This window comes from Vidua chalybeata, chromosome 3 (assembly GCF_026979565.1).
Source record: "Vidua chalybeata isolate OUT-0048 chromosome 3, bVidCha1 merged haplotype, whole genome shotgun sequence".
Taxonomy (NCBI): domain Eukaryota; kingdom Metazoa; phylum Chordata; class Aves; order Passeriformes; family Viduidae; genus Vidua; species Vidua chalybeata.
In genome coordinates, this window is record NC_071532.1 from 20,343 (window position 1) to 34,956 (window position 14,614).

The 14,614-nt window shown below is 45.2% G+C and overlaps 1 protein-coding gene across 1 annotated transcript; it reads right to left on the reverse strand.

Moving 5' to 3' along the window:
* Positions 1 to 6,232: 6,232 nt before the first annotated feature.
* On the reverse strand, positions 6,233 to 12,750 carry LOC128785963 (nucleolar pre-ribosomal-associated protein 1-like). Its single transcript, XM_053938872.1, has 7 exons — positions 12,611 to 12,750; positions 10,455 to 10,540; positions 10,312 to 10,351; positions 10,075 to 10,210; positions 9,666 to 9,772; positions 8,991 to 9,132; positions 6,233 to 8,361 (listed from the first exon to the last, which is right to left on the reverse strand). Exons 2-6 carry the CDS (start codon positions 10,460 to 10,462, stop codon positions 9,082 to 9,084), a joined length of 342 nt encoding a protein of 113 aa, XP_053794847.1. The 5' UTR covers positions 10,463 to 10,540; positions 12,611 to 12,750; the 3' UTR covers positions 6,233 to 8,361; positions 8,991 to 9,081.
* Positions 12,751 to 14,614: the final 1,864 nt, after the last annotated feature.

Below are 14,614 nucleotides of genomic sequence, written 5' to 3' on the forward strand. Positions count from 1 at the left end.
TGAGAAGGTCAAGAGTGTCCCGGCCGCCGCGACACTTTCAAGATGGCGGCCGCGTGAGGCCCTCGGAAGGGAGAGGCGTTTTTGCCGATGCCTGTCGGCGCCCGCTCAAAACCTGACCGCCCGCGCAGCCGCTGAGCTCACAGTCCGTGGCCACGACACGGGAAAAAGCGAAAAAAATCCCGCGGGGCGGCGCCGGCGTCAGGGTGCCGTGCAGGCAGTGCAGTAGACAGACCGAGGTCCTCCTTTTTCCCGCCTTTTTTGCCGCCATATTGGGAAGGTCAAGCGAGTCCGCGACAACCCACTCCCAAGGTGGCGGCCGCGGGAGGACCTCGGGCGAGGGCTGCAGTACTGCACTCTGGCCACAAGGCGGCGGCACTGCCGCCCGCCCTGGGGCTGCAGGCGGGGAAGGCGCGCAAAGAAGAACAGGCGCGACCCCCTTCAAAACATCCTCTGCAATAAATGCCCCTAAACATCCCGCACGAAACCGAAAAACACCGACCAAAAAAAAAAAAAAACAAACCCTGCCTCTAACCCAATAAGAACCAAAATAAAAAATCTTTTCTTTTAAGCTATATTTCAATCTATATTATTTTTATATTCTTTATATTTATATTCACATTTTGATTTAAAATGTATACTGATGTATAATGATAATTTTATAATTTCTTACATTCATTCATATTACTTAAAGTTTATTTTATTTTCTATTTTTATGCATGTCTTAATATATTGATTACATATTTCTATATTTAGATTGATATTTCTAAAAGGTTTATATTGTTTATAATAAAACCCCTGCCTCTACCCAAGTCAAAACCTAAAAAAAAAACCCTTTCTTCTAAACTGTGTTTAAATTTATCTATGTTTTTCGCATTTCTATTGAAATTTGCATTGTAAATGTAGATTGATGGATGGTGTTATTTATATTCTATATCTTCCTATTACTTATTTTTATTTACACTTTATATTTTTTATCTATCTTTATACATTGATTATCTATTTCTATTTTTAGAATTATATCAAAATAAAATGTATATTCATATTTTTTAAAATAAAACCCCTGCCTCTAACCAAATAAAAACCAAAGAAGCCCTTTCTAATTTATTTTATTTCTATTTTTAATTTTTATAATAAAAGCCCTGCCTACTACCAAATAGAAAATTTAAAAAACCCCTTTATTTTAAACTATATTTGAATATTTTTCTATTTATGCTTTTGATATTTACATTTATAGTTTCTTACATATTATATTACAGTATATTGATGTACTATATTTAGATATATAAAATATATGACATGTCATGTGGTATAATAAGACATATACAGTATCATATCCATTATGTATTGTATCAATTTCTATGATTTTGTATTTTATATCTATCTACATATATTAATTATACATTTCTAGATTGATATTTTCTATGGATTTGATTTATATGTATAATCTATATTCATATGTACTTATATAAACATACTTTAAAATACTCTATAGAGTATAAAATACTCTATATCAAACATTAGAACATCTTACGGTGATAGATAATATTATTTATGTTACATGTTCTATTTATATGTATTCTATTTATATTTAAAATGGAAGTTTTATATTCCCATTTTTATATTTCTAGATTTGTTTTCTTACATTATAGTTATAGTTATAATTTTGCATTTAAGATCCAATACCTAAAACTAAAATGCCAATACAAACAGCAACAAATTCCCACCCATACCGTCCAAAAATATTAGAATGGCTCCACCAGCCAACCAACTACCAGCAAAAAAAAACCCACACTACACTCTTTTCACTAACAATTCTTATCACATCACAAAAATTAAACAAAAATGAAAAAAAAACCCTATACAATCCCACACAGCAAATCACAAAACCCACTAAAAAGAAAAAAAAAATCCAACTAACTTACTAAACTCCAAACCCTAGAACAGACCCTGAACGTTACTAAAAAAAACCAAAAAAAAAAAACAAAAAAAAAAACTCTACCTCAACACTAACTCATAAAGAGAACCCAATACGCTATAAAATAAACTTAAAAAACCACCAAACCAATTACCGATATAAAAAAATCTAAACCACTAAGAAACAAAAAAATCACCACCCAAATAAAATAACTACCGAAAAAAAATCCACCATATAAACAACCATGTTCCCAAAAATAAAACGAATAAAAACCAGCAACCAAATACATCAAACTACAAAAAAAAAAAAAAAAAAAAAAAAAAAAAAAACTTCAATTAACAACAACAAAAAAATGATTCCTAACTCAATAAACCCATAATGCCTCAAACCATCATCAAAACTAAAATACCACCTGGAAATAAACACCAAGCCAAAAGATAAATGGAACCATAAACAATATCTCCCAGATTCTCTGCAACAACAAAACATACACGACAATCAAACATACCAAATGAATAAAACCTCTATAATACAATCAACAATAATGCAATGACCAATATTACAAAAACCTCACTAATTAACTACAGGACACTGCCTCAAACCCACCAAAACGAACACTACATACTCACGCTAATAAAAGCCACCACAATCCAATTAAAAACCTAACCGCTACTTCATGCCACGACCCATAAAAAAACATTGTAAACCTTAAAATATAGAATTTTAAATTATCTTTTTATAATATAAAAATATTATTTAAAAACCCAACCAAAAAAATCAAAACAAATCAAAACAAAAAAAAATCCACCAAATTCCACAAAAATGAAATCCAACAACAAAACTCAATCCAAATAAATCCTTGCCATCAGCACCTGAACCAAGAACCATAACATTCAAGAAGTACACCATGTCCCTTAGCATACACCAAGCACGAACAAAAGAAAACGATACAATCAATTCCTAAGAACCACCTCCAAAGCGCTACACCAAGGACCTTCGGAAAATGAAAAGCCGCGCTGCCGGCAGCGGGCGGAGCGCGGCTCCCGGCAGGAAAGCGGCTCCTGCGGCAGGCAGAGGCGGCGCCGCGCCGGGAGCCCCCCGCCCGCTCCCCCTGCCCGGCGGGGCCGGCACCGGGCCCAGGGGGCCCCGGCGGCGCCCGAGCCCCGCGCCCGGAGCGGACGGAGCGGCCGGCACCGGCCGGCACCGGCGCAGCGCCCGCGCCGCCTCTCCCGCCCGCCGGCCCGGCAAAGCTCCCCTCGGCTCCGCACGCCTCGCTCCGGCGCGGCTCCGGCAGTCCCGCGCCAGCCCGGCCGCGCCCAAGTCCCCTTCCACCTCGGCAGCTCCCCGGGCAACGCCAGCAGCTCCCGCGCCACAGCCTTGGCTGCCGGGCCAGGGGCACAAGAAGCGCCCTCCAATGCAGCGGCACAGCCCGATCCCAACCCTTCCAACGCTGCGAGAGCTGCAGCCTCCTTCAATTCAACCCCCGGAACTTACGCCACACTCAGGTGCTCGCCTCACTTCAACAAGGGCAAATAAATGTGTTCTCCCCTTCAGTTTCAGCCCCTGTAAGAGCAGAAAAGAAGGGCTTGTCCTCAAATGAAATCCCTCAAGTTGTGGGAATCTTTCAAACCAGAGGGTTTTGGGAAAGCTGCAAAAGGCAGGCCTCAGAAACAGCAGAACTGCGATTCGAGCTAAGCATAAGATTTGTCAGCAGAAAAATTATATAAGAAGTAGAGGTGAACTACAAATAGAACAATGGGCTGTGTATTGTCGATTCCCTGACACCCCTGGGATACCCCTAACATCCTGGAAAAGGCAGGTTTTCCTTCAATCAATACCCTCAAAACCACACGTGAAAGGGGATCCCCCACCAGTTCAGACACGGTCAATAATGGAAGACAAGTCGCTACCCTCAATTTGAATTTCTTTCCTACTCAAAATACTTTTTTTTTTTCTTTTTTTTCTTTTTTTTTTTTTTTTTTTTTTTCTGGGAGCACCGGGGAGGGATTGGCAAGATGAAATTTAAAAGGGAAAGGAGAAATGTCCCCGCTACAAATGCACATGGGCTCACCTGTTTGGCTGCCGCTACCTGGCACAAAGGTTTGTCCCTCGGCACCTCCTCTGAGCAATGCTCCAGGTATCCAAGTGCGTATCCAGGTGATCCCCCAGACCCTGTCCGAAGCTGTCACCGTCCTTCCAAGGACAGCCCCAGGAGCCGCCCATAAACTCCTCTTCTCCAGCAGCTCCCTGTAAAATCAGCTGAGGCAAAGCCCCTAAAACAGCTGCCGGCAGGAGCCGGCCCCTCCTTATCCTCACAGTTCACACCTGGGGCTGCTCTGGCTTTCTTTCCAAATGAATTTAGAGACAAATTCCTATTTTTACCAATACCTATAAAAACGAAGCACTTGACAGGATGTAGTAGTCTACACACCCCCCTCGGGGGGACGGCACCCGGCATGACCCCCCTCATTCGCCACCCACCTGCTCCTCCGCCGCAGCGTGCCTCCCTCTCCTAGGGACCTTAGGGTGCCCCAAATGACACCAGAGCCCCGAGTCTTCACCCCTTTTTCCTGGCCCCCAAAGAAGGCACAGAACGAGTCTTAACTGCCCTGGACAGCAGCCCAGCACTTGCTTCCATCCCTTTCCACATGTACATCCCCCCCGAAAGGGACTCTGCCGCAACAAGAAAAGGGGGCAGCCCCCAGAAGGGTCGAAGCTCCTGCCCAGCCTCGCTGTCACGGGCGAGGGGCAGAGAGAGGGAGCGGCAGAGACGGCGGGGACGCGGCACGGACGGCACGGCACAGAGCGGGGGCCGCTCTCAGCGCGATGCCGGCAAAGCCGCAGGTCCGGCGGGGCCGGGCGGGGTTCGACCGGCACGGGGGGATCCGCCGAGAGCCTCCGGCCCCGTGCGGGGACTCCCGCAAGGGCCCAGGGGCGCCGGGCTCCGGCCCTCTGGGCTTTATTCTCCGGCGCTCCCGGCCCCGCGGCTGCGGGGAAAGAAGGAACGGGGCGACGGGAAGAGAAGAGGGCTAGCAGGGCATGAGAAAGGGTAGGGAGGGAGGTCGGGCTGTGGAGGAAAGCGGGAGGGCAAGGGAAAGGCCGGGAGCGGGGAAGAGGGATGGTGCACAGAGGAGGGAGAGAAGAGGAATAGAACGGAGGAGCGGGATAGGGACAGAGCAGGAAGGAGGGGGGGGGGGGGGGGGCGCGGGGTGTCGGGTTTGCGAGGGAGAGGAGGGGAGAGGGTCTGCGGACAAAGAACAGGAATACGGGGAGGAGGAAGGAAGGATGGAGGGGGGGACGAGAGGGGAGGCCGAAAAGGGAGAGAAAGGGGTCGGCTTTGGGGAGAGCGGGAAATGGGGGAAAGAGAGAAAGAAGAGGAATACGGGGAGGAAGAAGGAGGGGTAGAGAGCGGGACAGGACGGGGAGCCTCAGAGAGCCCCGACTCCACCCGAGCCCGCCCCGGCGGCCCGCCCTGCTCGGGATGCTGCGCTCGGCGGAGCTCGGCTCGGTTCGGCCCCGCTCGGCTCCTCGCCTACACTCGGGCTGTTCTCCGCTAGACTCGGCTGGATTCGCCTCTTCGGCGCAGCTCGGCTCGGCTCAACTCGGAGCCGCTCGCTCCGTTCGCCTCCATTCGCCTCGCCTCGGCTCCATTCACCTCCGCTCGGCTCCGCTCGACTCGGCTCCGCTCGGCTCCGCTCGGCTCCGCTCGGCTCCCCGCGGCAGCGCGCCTCCCGCGCACGCGCACAGCTCGCCGCTCTCCTGCCGCCGAGCCCCGCGCCCGGCCCGGCCGGCGCACGGAAACCCCCGCGCCACATTAGACCCAGCAGTTTCTGCGCTAAACCCTTTCTGTCCTAGAAGGAGATAACTTCTCTACCTCCTTCGTCTCCTCAGTTTTCTTCTTGGATTTCAAAATCAGAGTTACAAAAACCTACTCACAACTACAAGATTTAGTAAGTAGCCAATAATGTAGTCCCGTCAATTTCATAACCTACAGAACACGTTATACTTATGTTTCCACAATTAAAAAAAAAAAAAAAAAAAAAAAAAATCACACAAGAGTCCTACTCACTGTGTCAAGCCTTATTTAAAACACACCAAAGAAAAAAAAAAAAAAAAAAAACCCAACCCCGAAAGAAATAGTTCCACAACCAAAACAGAACAAACAAGTAACACTAAAACCCCACGTCCAAATACGCTCTGTTTATCAGTCACCAACCCGAAAAATCTCTTTTCTACGTAGCTCGTTTGTATACCTCCTCACAACTAACCTTATCCTTTACAAACACTAAATTGCAAATCAAAAACTTACACGTAACATAAACTCTTCAAATAACATTTATACACTCATACCCCAAATGACAGGTAAACCACCAAAAGTAAAATTACTCAAATCATTACAAACAAATACTTGTACAATATTTAGTTACAAAACAACCCCCAAACCACACCAAACCACAAAGAAGTTACCTCAAAACAGCAAACCTACAATTTAAAACAATTAACCCACTAAGACCAAACATAACAATAATACATATAAAAAAAAAAAACAAACAAAAAAAAAAAAAAAAAAACCAAAAAAACAAAAAAAAAAAAAAAAAGAAAAAAACAAACAAAAAAAAAAACCAAAAAAAAAGAACACCCACCTAAAAATACCCAATCACTCCAACACAAATTTACTTCTCAGGATCAAAATCGTACAACCTTTTAACAACCTAATTCTATTAGTTCTACATCTCTTTTAACACCTAAAATAACTACAACTCACACTTGAAGCACATCAAATGAACTTACTTATTAACCAACCAAATCAAACAATAACACATGTATAACGTTAAATAAATTACTGCCAAATATGAACATCTTTAAACATACTACCTTACAAAATAAAACAACTGTTCATTTTTTATTATTCACACACAATCATAAATAGAAAACATTTTTAAAAATATATAAATTGATGAAATCACAAGAAATCAATTTACAAAAACATTACTAATTTTTTTTTTAAAAATTAATCAATCACACATAAAAAATAACTAAATAATATTTTCAAAAATTAAAACATCGCTGAATAACTTAAATCATTATTAAAAACTAAAATACTCATCTTATTAATAATTACTGCTTTTTATCTCCCCTACCGATTTAAATTTTTACATAGAACTCTACAAAAATCCTTAACAAGTAGATTTATAACTTACATTTTAAAACATATATAGATAAACATACTTAACAGGAGTGATCTACACACCAAACAAGTAAACTAACCAAAAAAAACCCTAATAAAATACTAATATATTCATAACACAAAAACCCAAAATCATTAACATAAAAACCCGTACGAACACATGAAAATACCTACAGTAAAAAAAAGACGTACCTTAATGAACAATATTCACACCTTAATAATTCATTATAAACTCTTACCAATTAATGATTAACATGACTTGATACCAATAAAATACAAGAAAATGTTACTTTAGCCAATAAGCAGAATAAAATGTTATACCTAATAACTTAAAATCGCACTTTATTAAAAATATAAGACAGTAAAGCAACGTATCATAAAAACTCCCATTATTATCACTACACAGATATAGATAGATACGCATATATCTATATACAGGTAGATCATATACCCATCTCAACAGCAGCATCTGGGATCGATTCCTGTTTTCTCTCTTGTCTCCTAAATTTATTAGCCACAAAGGATGGAGGAAGGAAATCATTTTATTTATCACCTGGTTCTCCAGAAACCTGAAAAACAAAATGAAACAGAACAAAAAGAAAAAAAAGAAAAGAAAACCACATTTGAAAGGCAGATCCTCACCAGCAGCTGGTCCATCTCCTACGGGGGACCATATTCTAGGGCACTTTTGGTGCACTTGCCTGAACCTGTCAGGGCACTCTGTGCTTGCAGAAGAGATTTTTTTTGTCAGGGAGAGGCAAGGGGAGGAGAAGTAACGTTCTAGACAGCTCAAATCCCTTACTGTGCCACTTCCTGTGCAGCAGGTCCTGTGACAGGATGGGAACTGAGGCTGCTTGAAATTTCAAAGCTAAAGACACCAGCACAAGGTGTCCTTTTGCTTTGTCAAGGAAGTGATTCCCAAATCACACAGCCCCCCCACCATCGTCCCTCCCACCACCACCTGAAAGCCTCTTGATTCTCTTCTCAAAAACACAAGGGACACCTCAGCGTTCAGCAAGTTCTGCCAGTGCAGCCCTCGGTGCCCCCGTCTCCAGGTCTGTCCCCCTTGCTTTCATCCTCAGCCACGTCATTCTTCAGCCGTGGACAGGAAATTGTCCCCATGTCTCCCGTACTTGGCTGGTTACCTTTTCTCTAAGCCGTGCAGGACCCACGAGAGGAGGCTGTGATCCTCTATCGGCTCATGGGCAGCTCTAGAGGTGACACGGGCAGCACTCTGTCGTATCTCCAGAATAGGACTCTGAAACAGAAAATGCAACTTGTTCTTTTACAGCCAAGATCTGATTATCTAAAATAAAATGAGCAATTTGGCTGGTACCCGATCAACTTCCAGCTAAAATGAACACCGCCTGTTCTCAGCAACTCCAGAGAAGGAAAGACATTCTCCCTTCAACGCTTCACACCACAGGTGCTGCTCTTACAAGAAGTATTCAGGTAGCAAGACAATTTTCTCTTTTTGTCCGAGGTTTTGATACCTGAAATCCTCAGGGTGGATGCTCCCAAACCTGAGAGCTCCCGGCAGGCGAGTTTCCCTCCTGCCGAAGCACTGTGCAGGTGACAAACGTGCTGGCTGGGGAATAGAGACCCCAAAAAGAAAAGACCCCGACTGCAGGAGCAAAACCACGGCACCCACGTGAGGCTCCACGATGGCAGGAACCGGTCCCAGTTTCAGGGGATAAGGATGGGACTGGTTTAGACACAACCTAAATTATTTCCCCCTCCACACATCCACAAAACCAACAAGGAACAGATTTTCAAGAGGACCAAGGCAGAATCAGCTGCTCCTTTCTGTTTTGTACTTGAGATCTTGAGGCCATACAAGCTTTTGTGGTTTGGGGTATTTGGGAACTGTTCTTTTTAAATTCTTACCTGGGAGCCCTGGTCACACAAAGGACTGCTGAGAAAGGAAAGAATGACCCGGAAAATCCTCTGGTAGACATAGAGCTCACAGCAATGTTTGTCACGCAGCCCTTCCCCAAGAAATCTGAGGATCCACTCGTGCTGTTTTGTACTGGAAGCCATAAAGAAAAATACCACCGTCAGACATTCAGACATTTCCAAAGGATACATGCTCCTAAGAGCACAAAACCCCGGTTCCCTCTGAGTGCCAGCTCAGGAATTACCACAGCTTCTTCTGGACTTCTCAATTTTCCATTCCTATCAAATTTAATCGCTAACGTCCATTGGGAACAGTCAGTCTGCAGCCCAAACATGCAGTGGAAATGGAATTTTAGAAGTTGCTGTTTCTAAAATACTTCAGTTGAACTCAAAGTTACTAGCCTAAACTCAAAGAGGAATTGTAGCTAGCCGGGGCAGAACATTCTTTTCTTGTGCTCACAGAGCATACACAGCACAACTCCTTGTGCGCTAGTATTAAGAAGACAACAAAAACCTCACAGAAATAACATTTTGAATTCCTACATGAAACATAAGAAAGACGCTTCTAATTAACTACCCGTGGGAGAATGAGGTTTCATTGTATTTTTGCGGCTGTTTCTAATACATTTCTGAAGAATTACTGGGTACCTAAAATGGGACTCTTACCTCAAAATCAAAACTGTAGAAAAGCTGGAGAAAACCTGGTACCTTCCTCAGGTCCAAATACCGGTGTGACAGAAGGAATCTCTTTACCCTTATGTACACGTGCTCCTCTGTAAAGAGAAAAGGTTGGCATGGTGGAGGAGGACAGCGCTCCCAATCCACAAGCACGGACGACAATTCCTGGAAGCTGCAGTCAGTGAGCGTGCAGCGCTCCGAGCTGGGAGAACAGCCCGGCAACTGCAGAAGGCCTTTGCTCTGAGGCGCATTCCCACTGCTGCCCACCCTCCCCTTCTCTTGCCCAGGAGGAAAAGCTCAGGCAAGAGCGCACGAGCACAGAGCAGGTGAGGGGATCGACACTCCCCAGGGCTCTGCTTTTCACCCCAGCAGTGACACACGCAGCACGTCCCAGTACCTGGCTTCAGGATCTGCTGTGCCACACGAGCAGCGCAGAGGGTGAGGGAGAAGGTGAACCTGAGGCTTGGCTGCCTGATTCCGTTCTGCACGGCATCCAAGAGATACGGCAACGGCAAGGGCCCAGGGAGAGAAGCCTGAAGCACAGCCCAAATGAACACAGCGGGAGCAGGAAGACATCGATCAGCTTCCGGGACATTTCACGGGTCACACAGGTAGGAGCCCCAATTCAGCAAACCTGAGGCTTTGGCGACGTCAGGATCAAAACACCCGGAAACCTGTGAGAAAGAAACCGAACTGCAGCCGGCTAAAAGCCGTCCCTGCCTCAAACTCCTTCAAACAACTTGCTCACGAGGAGGCAGGGATTGATTCAATACTCACCAGCCCATCTGGCCAAGGTCAGAGCTCTGTGCCCACCCAGGACACGGCAGCCAGCAGGGACCCTTCTCCCACTCTCCAGCACGGACCTGTGAAGCCAGGGAGAAGTTTACAGAACAGAAGCAGCCAGAAGATGCTCTCTACTTCCATACGCTCTCTGATCGATCACTCCCAAGGAAAGTCCCCACGGATCGGAAGCAACCACCTCTCATTTCTCCTCCGCAATCATCACTGCCTTGCCTTTCTGTGCGTTTCCTCCCGTGCCCGTCCCCAGAGCACCTTAAGTCCATCTTTTGTTCCCAACCGCAGCTCTCCAGCACAAATGCCACTCCTCACACACACAAAGCAAACGGTCATCTGCTTCAGCTTTTGGCTTAGAAAGTAAGAACCTCAGCGCGTCCGGCTACGTGATTAAAACACAGAGACGCACGGGTGGACATAGATGGAAAGCTTTTCAGGAGAGAAAAGAGCTGATTCGCTAGCACACTTCCATACAGCTTCAGAAAAATCAGAATCCATAGCAACTCCTAAGACCCCTGCTGAGGAACCCAGCCCTCCTGGGGACACCCAATGCAGCAGCTACGGGAAAAGCATGGGAAAAGCCAAACTTGGGGTGAAAAAAAGATGACATCAATACAGCAGCCTGTAAAAAGCCTTCACCCAGCAACAGTGGGAACCAGTCCCATTTGCTCCGTCCCTGCTTTTTGGGATGACACAAACAGGAAATGAAAACACGTGAAACACAAGGCACGCCTATAGGGTGTACCAGGTGCTCCTTTTGGCAGCGTGGATGACAAAGGTCTCTCTGCGCACTTACAGGCAGCCCGGTTTCAATCCATCCTTAGCCCAAGCCTTCCTCGCCTCCCATTCGCCAGCGCTCTGCTCTGGCCTTTGGAGCGCTGGCCCCGTCCTCCCGCAGCAGCACGGCACCGGAACACAGCGAGGCAAAGCGTGCCGGAGCCGCCCGTGCTGTCAGCGTAGCTGTCAGCTGCCGGCGGTGGGCAACTCCGGCCCTGCGGGCAAGGGGGAGACGGCTCGGGCACCTCCAGCGGCTGCTCTGCCCCGATGCTTTCGCGTTCTCCTGCATTTCCCTGCAGCGGAGGGGGTCCGGGACGGGGGCGGATCGTGTCAGAGTGGAGACGGCGGGGAAGCACGGGGAGGCGGCGGGAACGCGGCGGGACGAGACAGCGACGCGGCGGGACGGGGACGGCTCGCTTGACCTTCCAAAGATGGCGGCAGGAGGGGCGGGGAAAGCCGGGGCCCCGCTCCGCCGCCTGCGCGCCGCCCCGGCGGCATTTTCCGGCACGCGGTCGCTTCCAGCGTCTAGAGAGGGACGCGCGCGGGGATCGGGAAAGGGGAGTGCAGCCCTGTTCCGACGCCGCTCGCCCCCCGCCCGCCGCCCCCGGCCCGTGAGCGCTGCGACCGCGCCTCCGCCGCCCGCCGAAAGCGGCCCCGCCGGGCCGCCCTCGCCGCTGCCCTTCTTCTCGGTCATCGGGTCCCTTTGCTCTCCCGAATCTCCTTCAGCCCTCCCCTCTATTTACAGACACCGCCCCGCTTGCCGCTCGCTCCCGCGCCTCGCCCTTCCCACGCTCGGCAGCCGTCCTTCCCCCCTCAGCCGGCACCCAGCGGCGAGGGGCAGGGCGCTGGCTGGGGGGGGCTGCAGTACCGCTCTCTGTCCACAAGGCGGCAGCACCGCCGCCGGCCACAGCCGGGGGCTGCCGCTCGCCCGGAGGGAAGGGAGGCAGAAAAGAACAGGGGCGATCCCCTTGGAAAAATCCTGAAAAATAAATGGCCCGAAACCACCCGCACACAAACTAAAACACACTGCCTCTAACCCAATAAAACCCCTCCAAAATCCTTTTCTTTTAAACTCTCTAGAACTATCTTTCATATTTATACTTTTCACATTCCCATTTATCATGTATATTGATGCATGATGTTATTTCGATTCTATATTAAATATCTTCTTCCTATGACTTCTATTTATTTATATTTTATCTTTTTATATATCCAGATATATTAATATACATTTCTATATTTCTATTGCAAAAATAGTTCTGTTCTTTAAAATAAAAGCCCTGCCTGTAAGCAAATTCTAGCTCTATGATATTAATATTAACGATCTCTTATTTAAAAGAAAAATGCTGCCTGAAACCCACCCGCCCGCGGCGCAAGTGCGGCAACAGCCCGTGTCCGCAGTACTGGCAAGGCCGCGGGAAATCCCGGCGGGGCGGCCCCTGCGTGGCGCGCGGGCAGTGCAGCACGCGGACCACGATTTTCCCGCGCTTTTTTTTTTTTTTTTTTTTTTTTTTCTATCCGCCATATTGAGAAGGTCAAGAGTGTCCCGGCCGCCGCGACACTTTCAAGATGGCGGCCGCGTGAGGCCCTCGGAAGGGAGAGGCGTTTTTGCCGATGCCTGTCGGCGCCCGCTCAAAACCTGACCGCCCGCGCAGCCGCTGAGCTCACAGTCCGTGGCCACGACACGGGAAAAAGCGAAAAAAATCCCGCGGGGCGGCGCCGGCGTCAGGGTGCCGTGCAGGCAGTGCAGTAGACAGACCGAGGTCCTCCTTTTTCCCGCCTTTTTTGCCGCCATATTGGGAAGGTCAAGCGAGTCCGCGACAACCCACTCCCAAGGTGGCGGCCGCGGGAGGACCTCGGGCGAGGGCTGCAGTACTGCACTCTGGCCACAAGGCGGCGGCACTGCCGCCCGCCCTGGGGCTGCAGGCGGGGAAGGCGCGCAAAGAAGAACAGGCGCGACCCCCTTCAAAACATCCTCTGCAATAAATGCCCCTAAACATCCCGCACGAAACCGAAAAACACCGACCAAAAAAAAAAAAAAAACAAACCCTGCCTCTAACCCAATAAGAACCAAAATAAAAAATCTTTTCTTTTAAGCTATATTTCAATCTATATTATTTTTATATTTTTTATATTTATATTCACATTTTGATTTAAAATGTATACTGATGTATAATGATAATTTTATAATTTCTTACATTCATTCATATTACTTAAAGTTTATTTTATTTTCTATTTTTATGCATGTCTTAATATATTGATTACATATTTCTATATTTAGATTGATATTTCTAAAAGGTTTATATTGTTTATAATAAAACCCCTGCCTCTACCCAAGTCAAAACCTAAAAAAAAAACCCTTTCTTCTAAACTGTGTTTAAATTTATCTATGTTTTTCGCATTTCTATTGAAATTTGCATTGTAAATGTAGATTGATGGATGGTGTTATTTATATTCTATATCTTCCTATTACTTATTTTTATTTACACTTTATATTTTTTATCTATCTTTATACATTGATTATCTATTTCTATTTTTAGAATTATATCAAAATAAAATGTATATTCATATTTTTTAAAATAAAACCCCTGCCTCTAACCAAATAAAAACCAAAGAAGCCCTTTCTAATTTATTTTATTTCTATTTTTAATTTTTATAATAAAAGCCCTGCCTACTACCAAATAGAAAATTTAAAAAACCCCTTTATTTTAAACTATATTTGAATATTTTTCTATTTATGCTTTTGATATTTACATTTATAGTTTCTTACATATTATATTACAGTATATTGATGTACTATATTTAGATATATAAAATATATGACATGTCATGTGGTATAATAAGACATATACAGTATCATATCCATTATGTATTGTATCAATTTCTATGATTTTGTATTTTATATCTATCTACATATATTAATTATACATTTCTAGATTGATATTTTCTATGGATTTGATTTATATGTATAATCTATATTCATATGTACTTATATAAACATACTCTAAAATACTCTATAGAGTATAAAATACTCTATATCAAACATTAGAACATCTTACGGTGATAGATAATATTATTTATGTTACATGTTCTATTTATATGTATTCTATTTATATTTTAAATGGAAGTTTTATATTCCCATTTTTATATTTCTAGATTTGTTTTCTTACATTATAGTTATAGTTATAATTTTGCATTTAAGATCCAATACCTAAAACTAAAATGCCAAAACAAACAGCAACAAATTCCCACCCATACCGTCCAAAAATATTAGAATGGCTCCACCAGCCAACCAACTACCAGCAAAAAAAAACCCACACTACACTCTTTTCACTAACAATTCTTATCACATCACAAAAATTAAA

What these genes read in the sequence shown, in the direction of transcription:
- LOC128785963 (XM_053938872.1), bottom strand. An exon ending in TGACGTCGCCAAAGCCTCAG is followed by an intron (nt 10,211 to 10,311) that starts GTTTGCTGAATT and finishes GCTGTGCTTCAG; the next exon opens with GCTTCTCTCCCTGGGCCCTT. An exon ending in TCTACAGTTTTGATTTTGAG is followed by an intron (nt 9,133 to 9,665) that starts GTAAGAGTCCCA and finishes TATGGCTTCCAG; the next exon opens with TACAAAACAGCACGAGTGGA.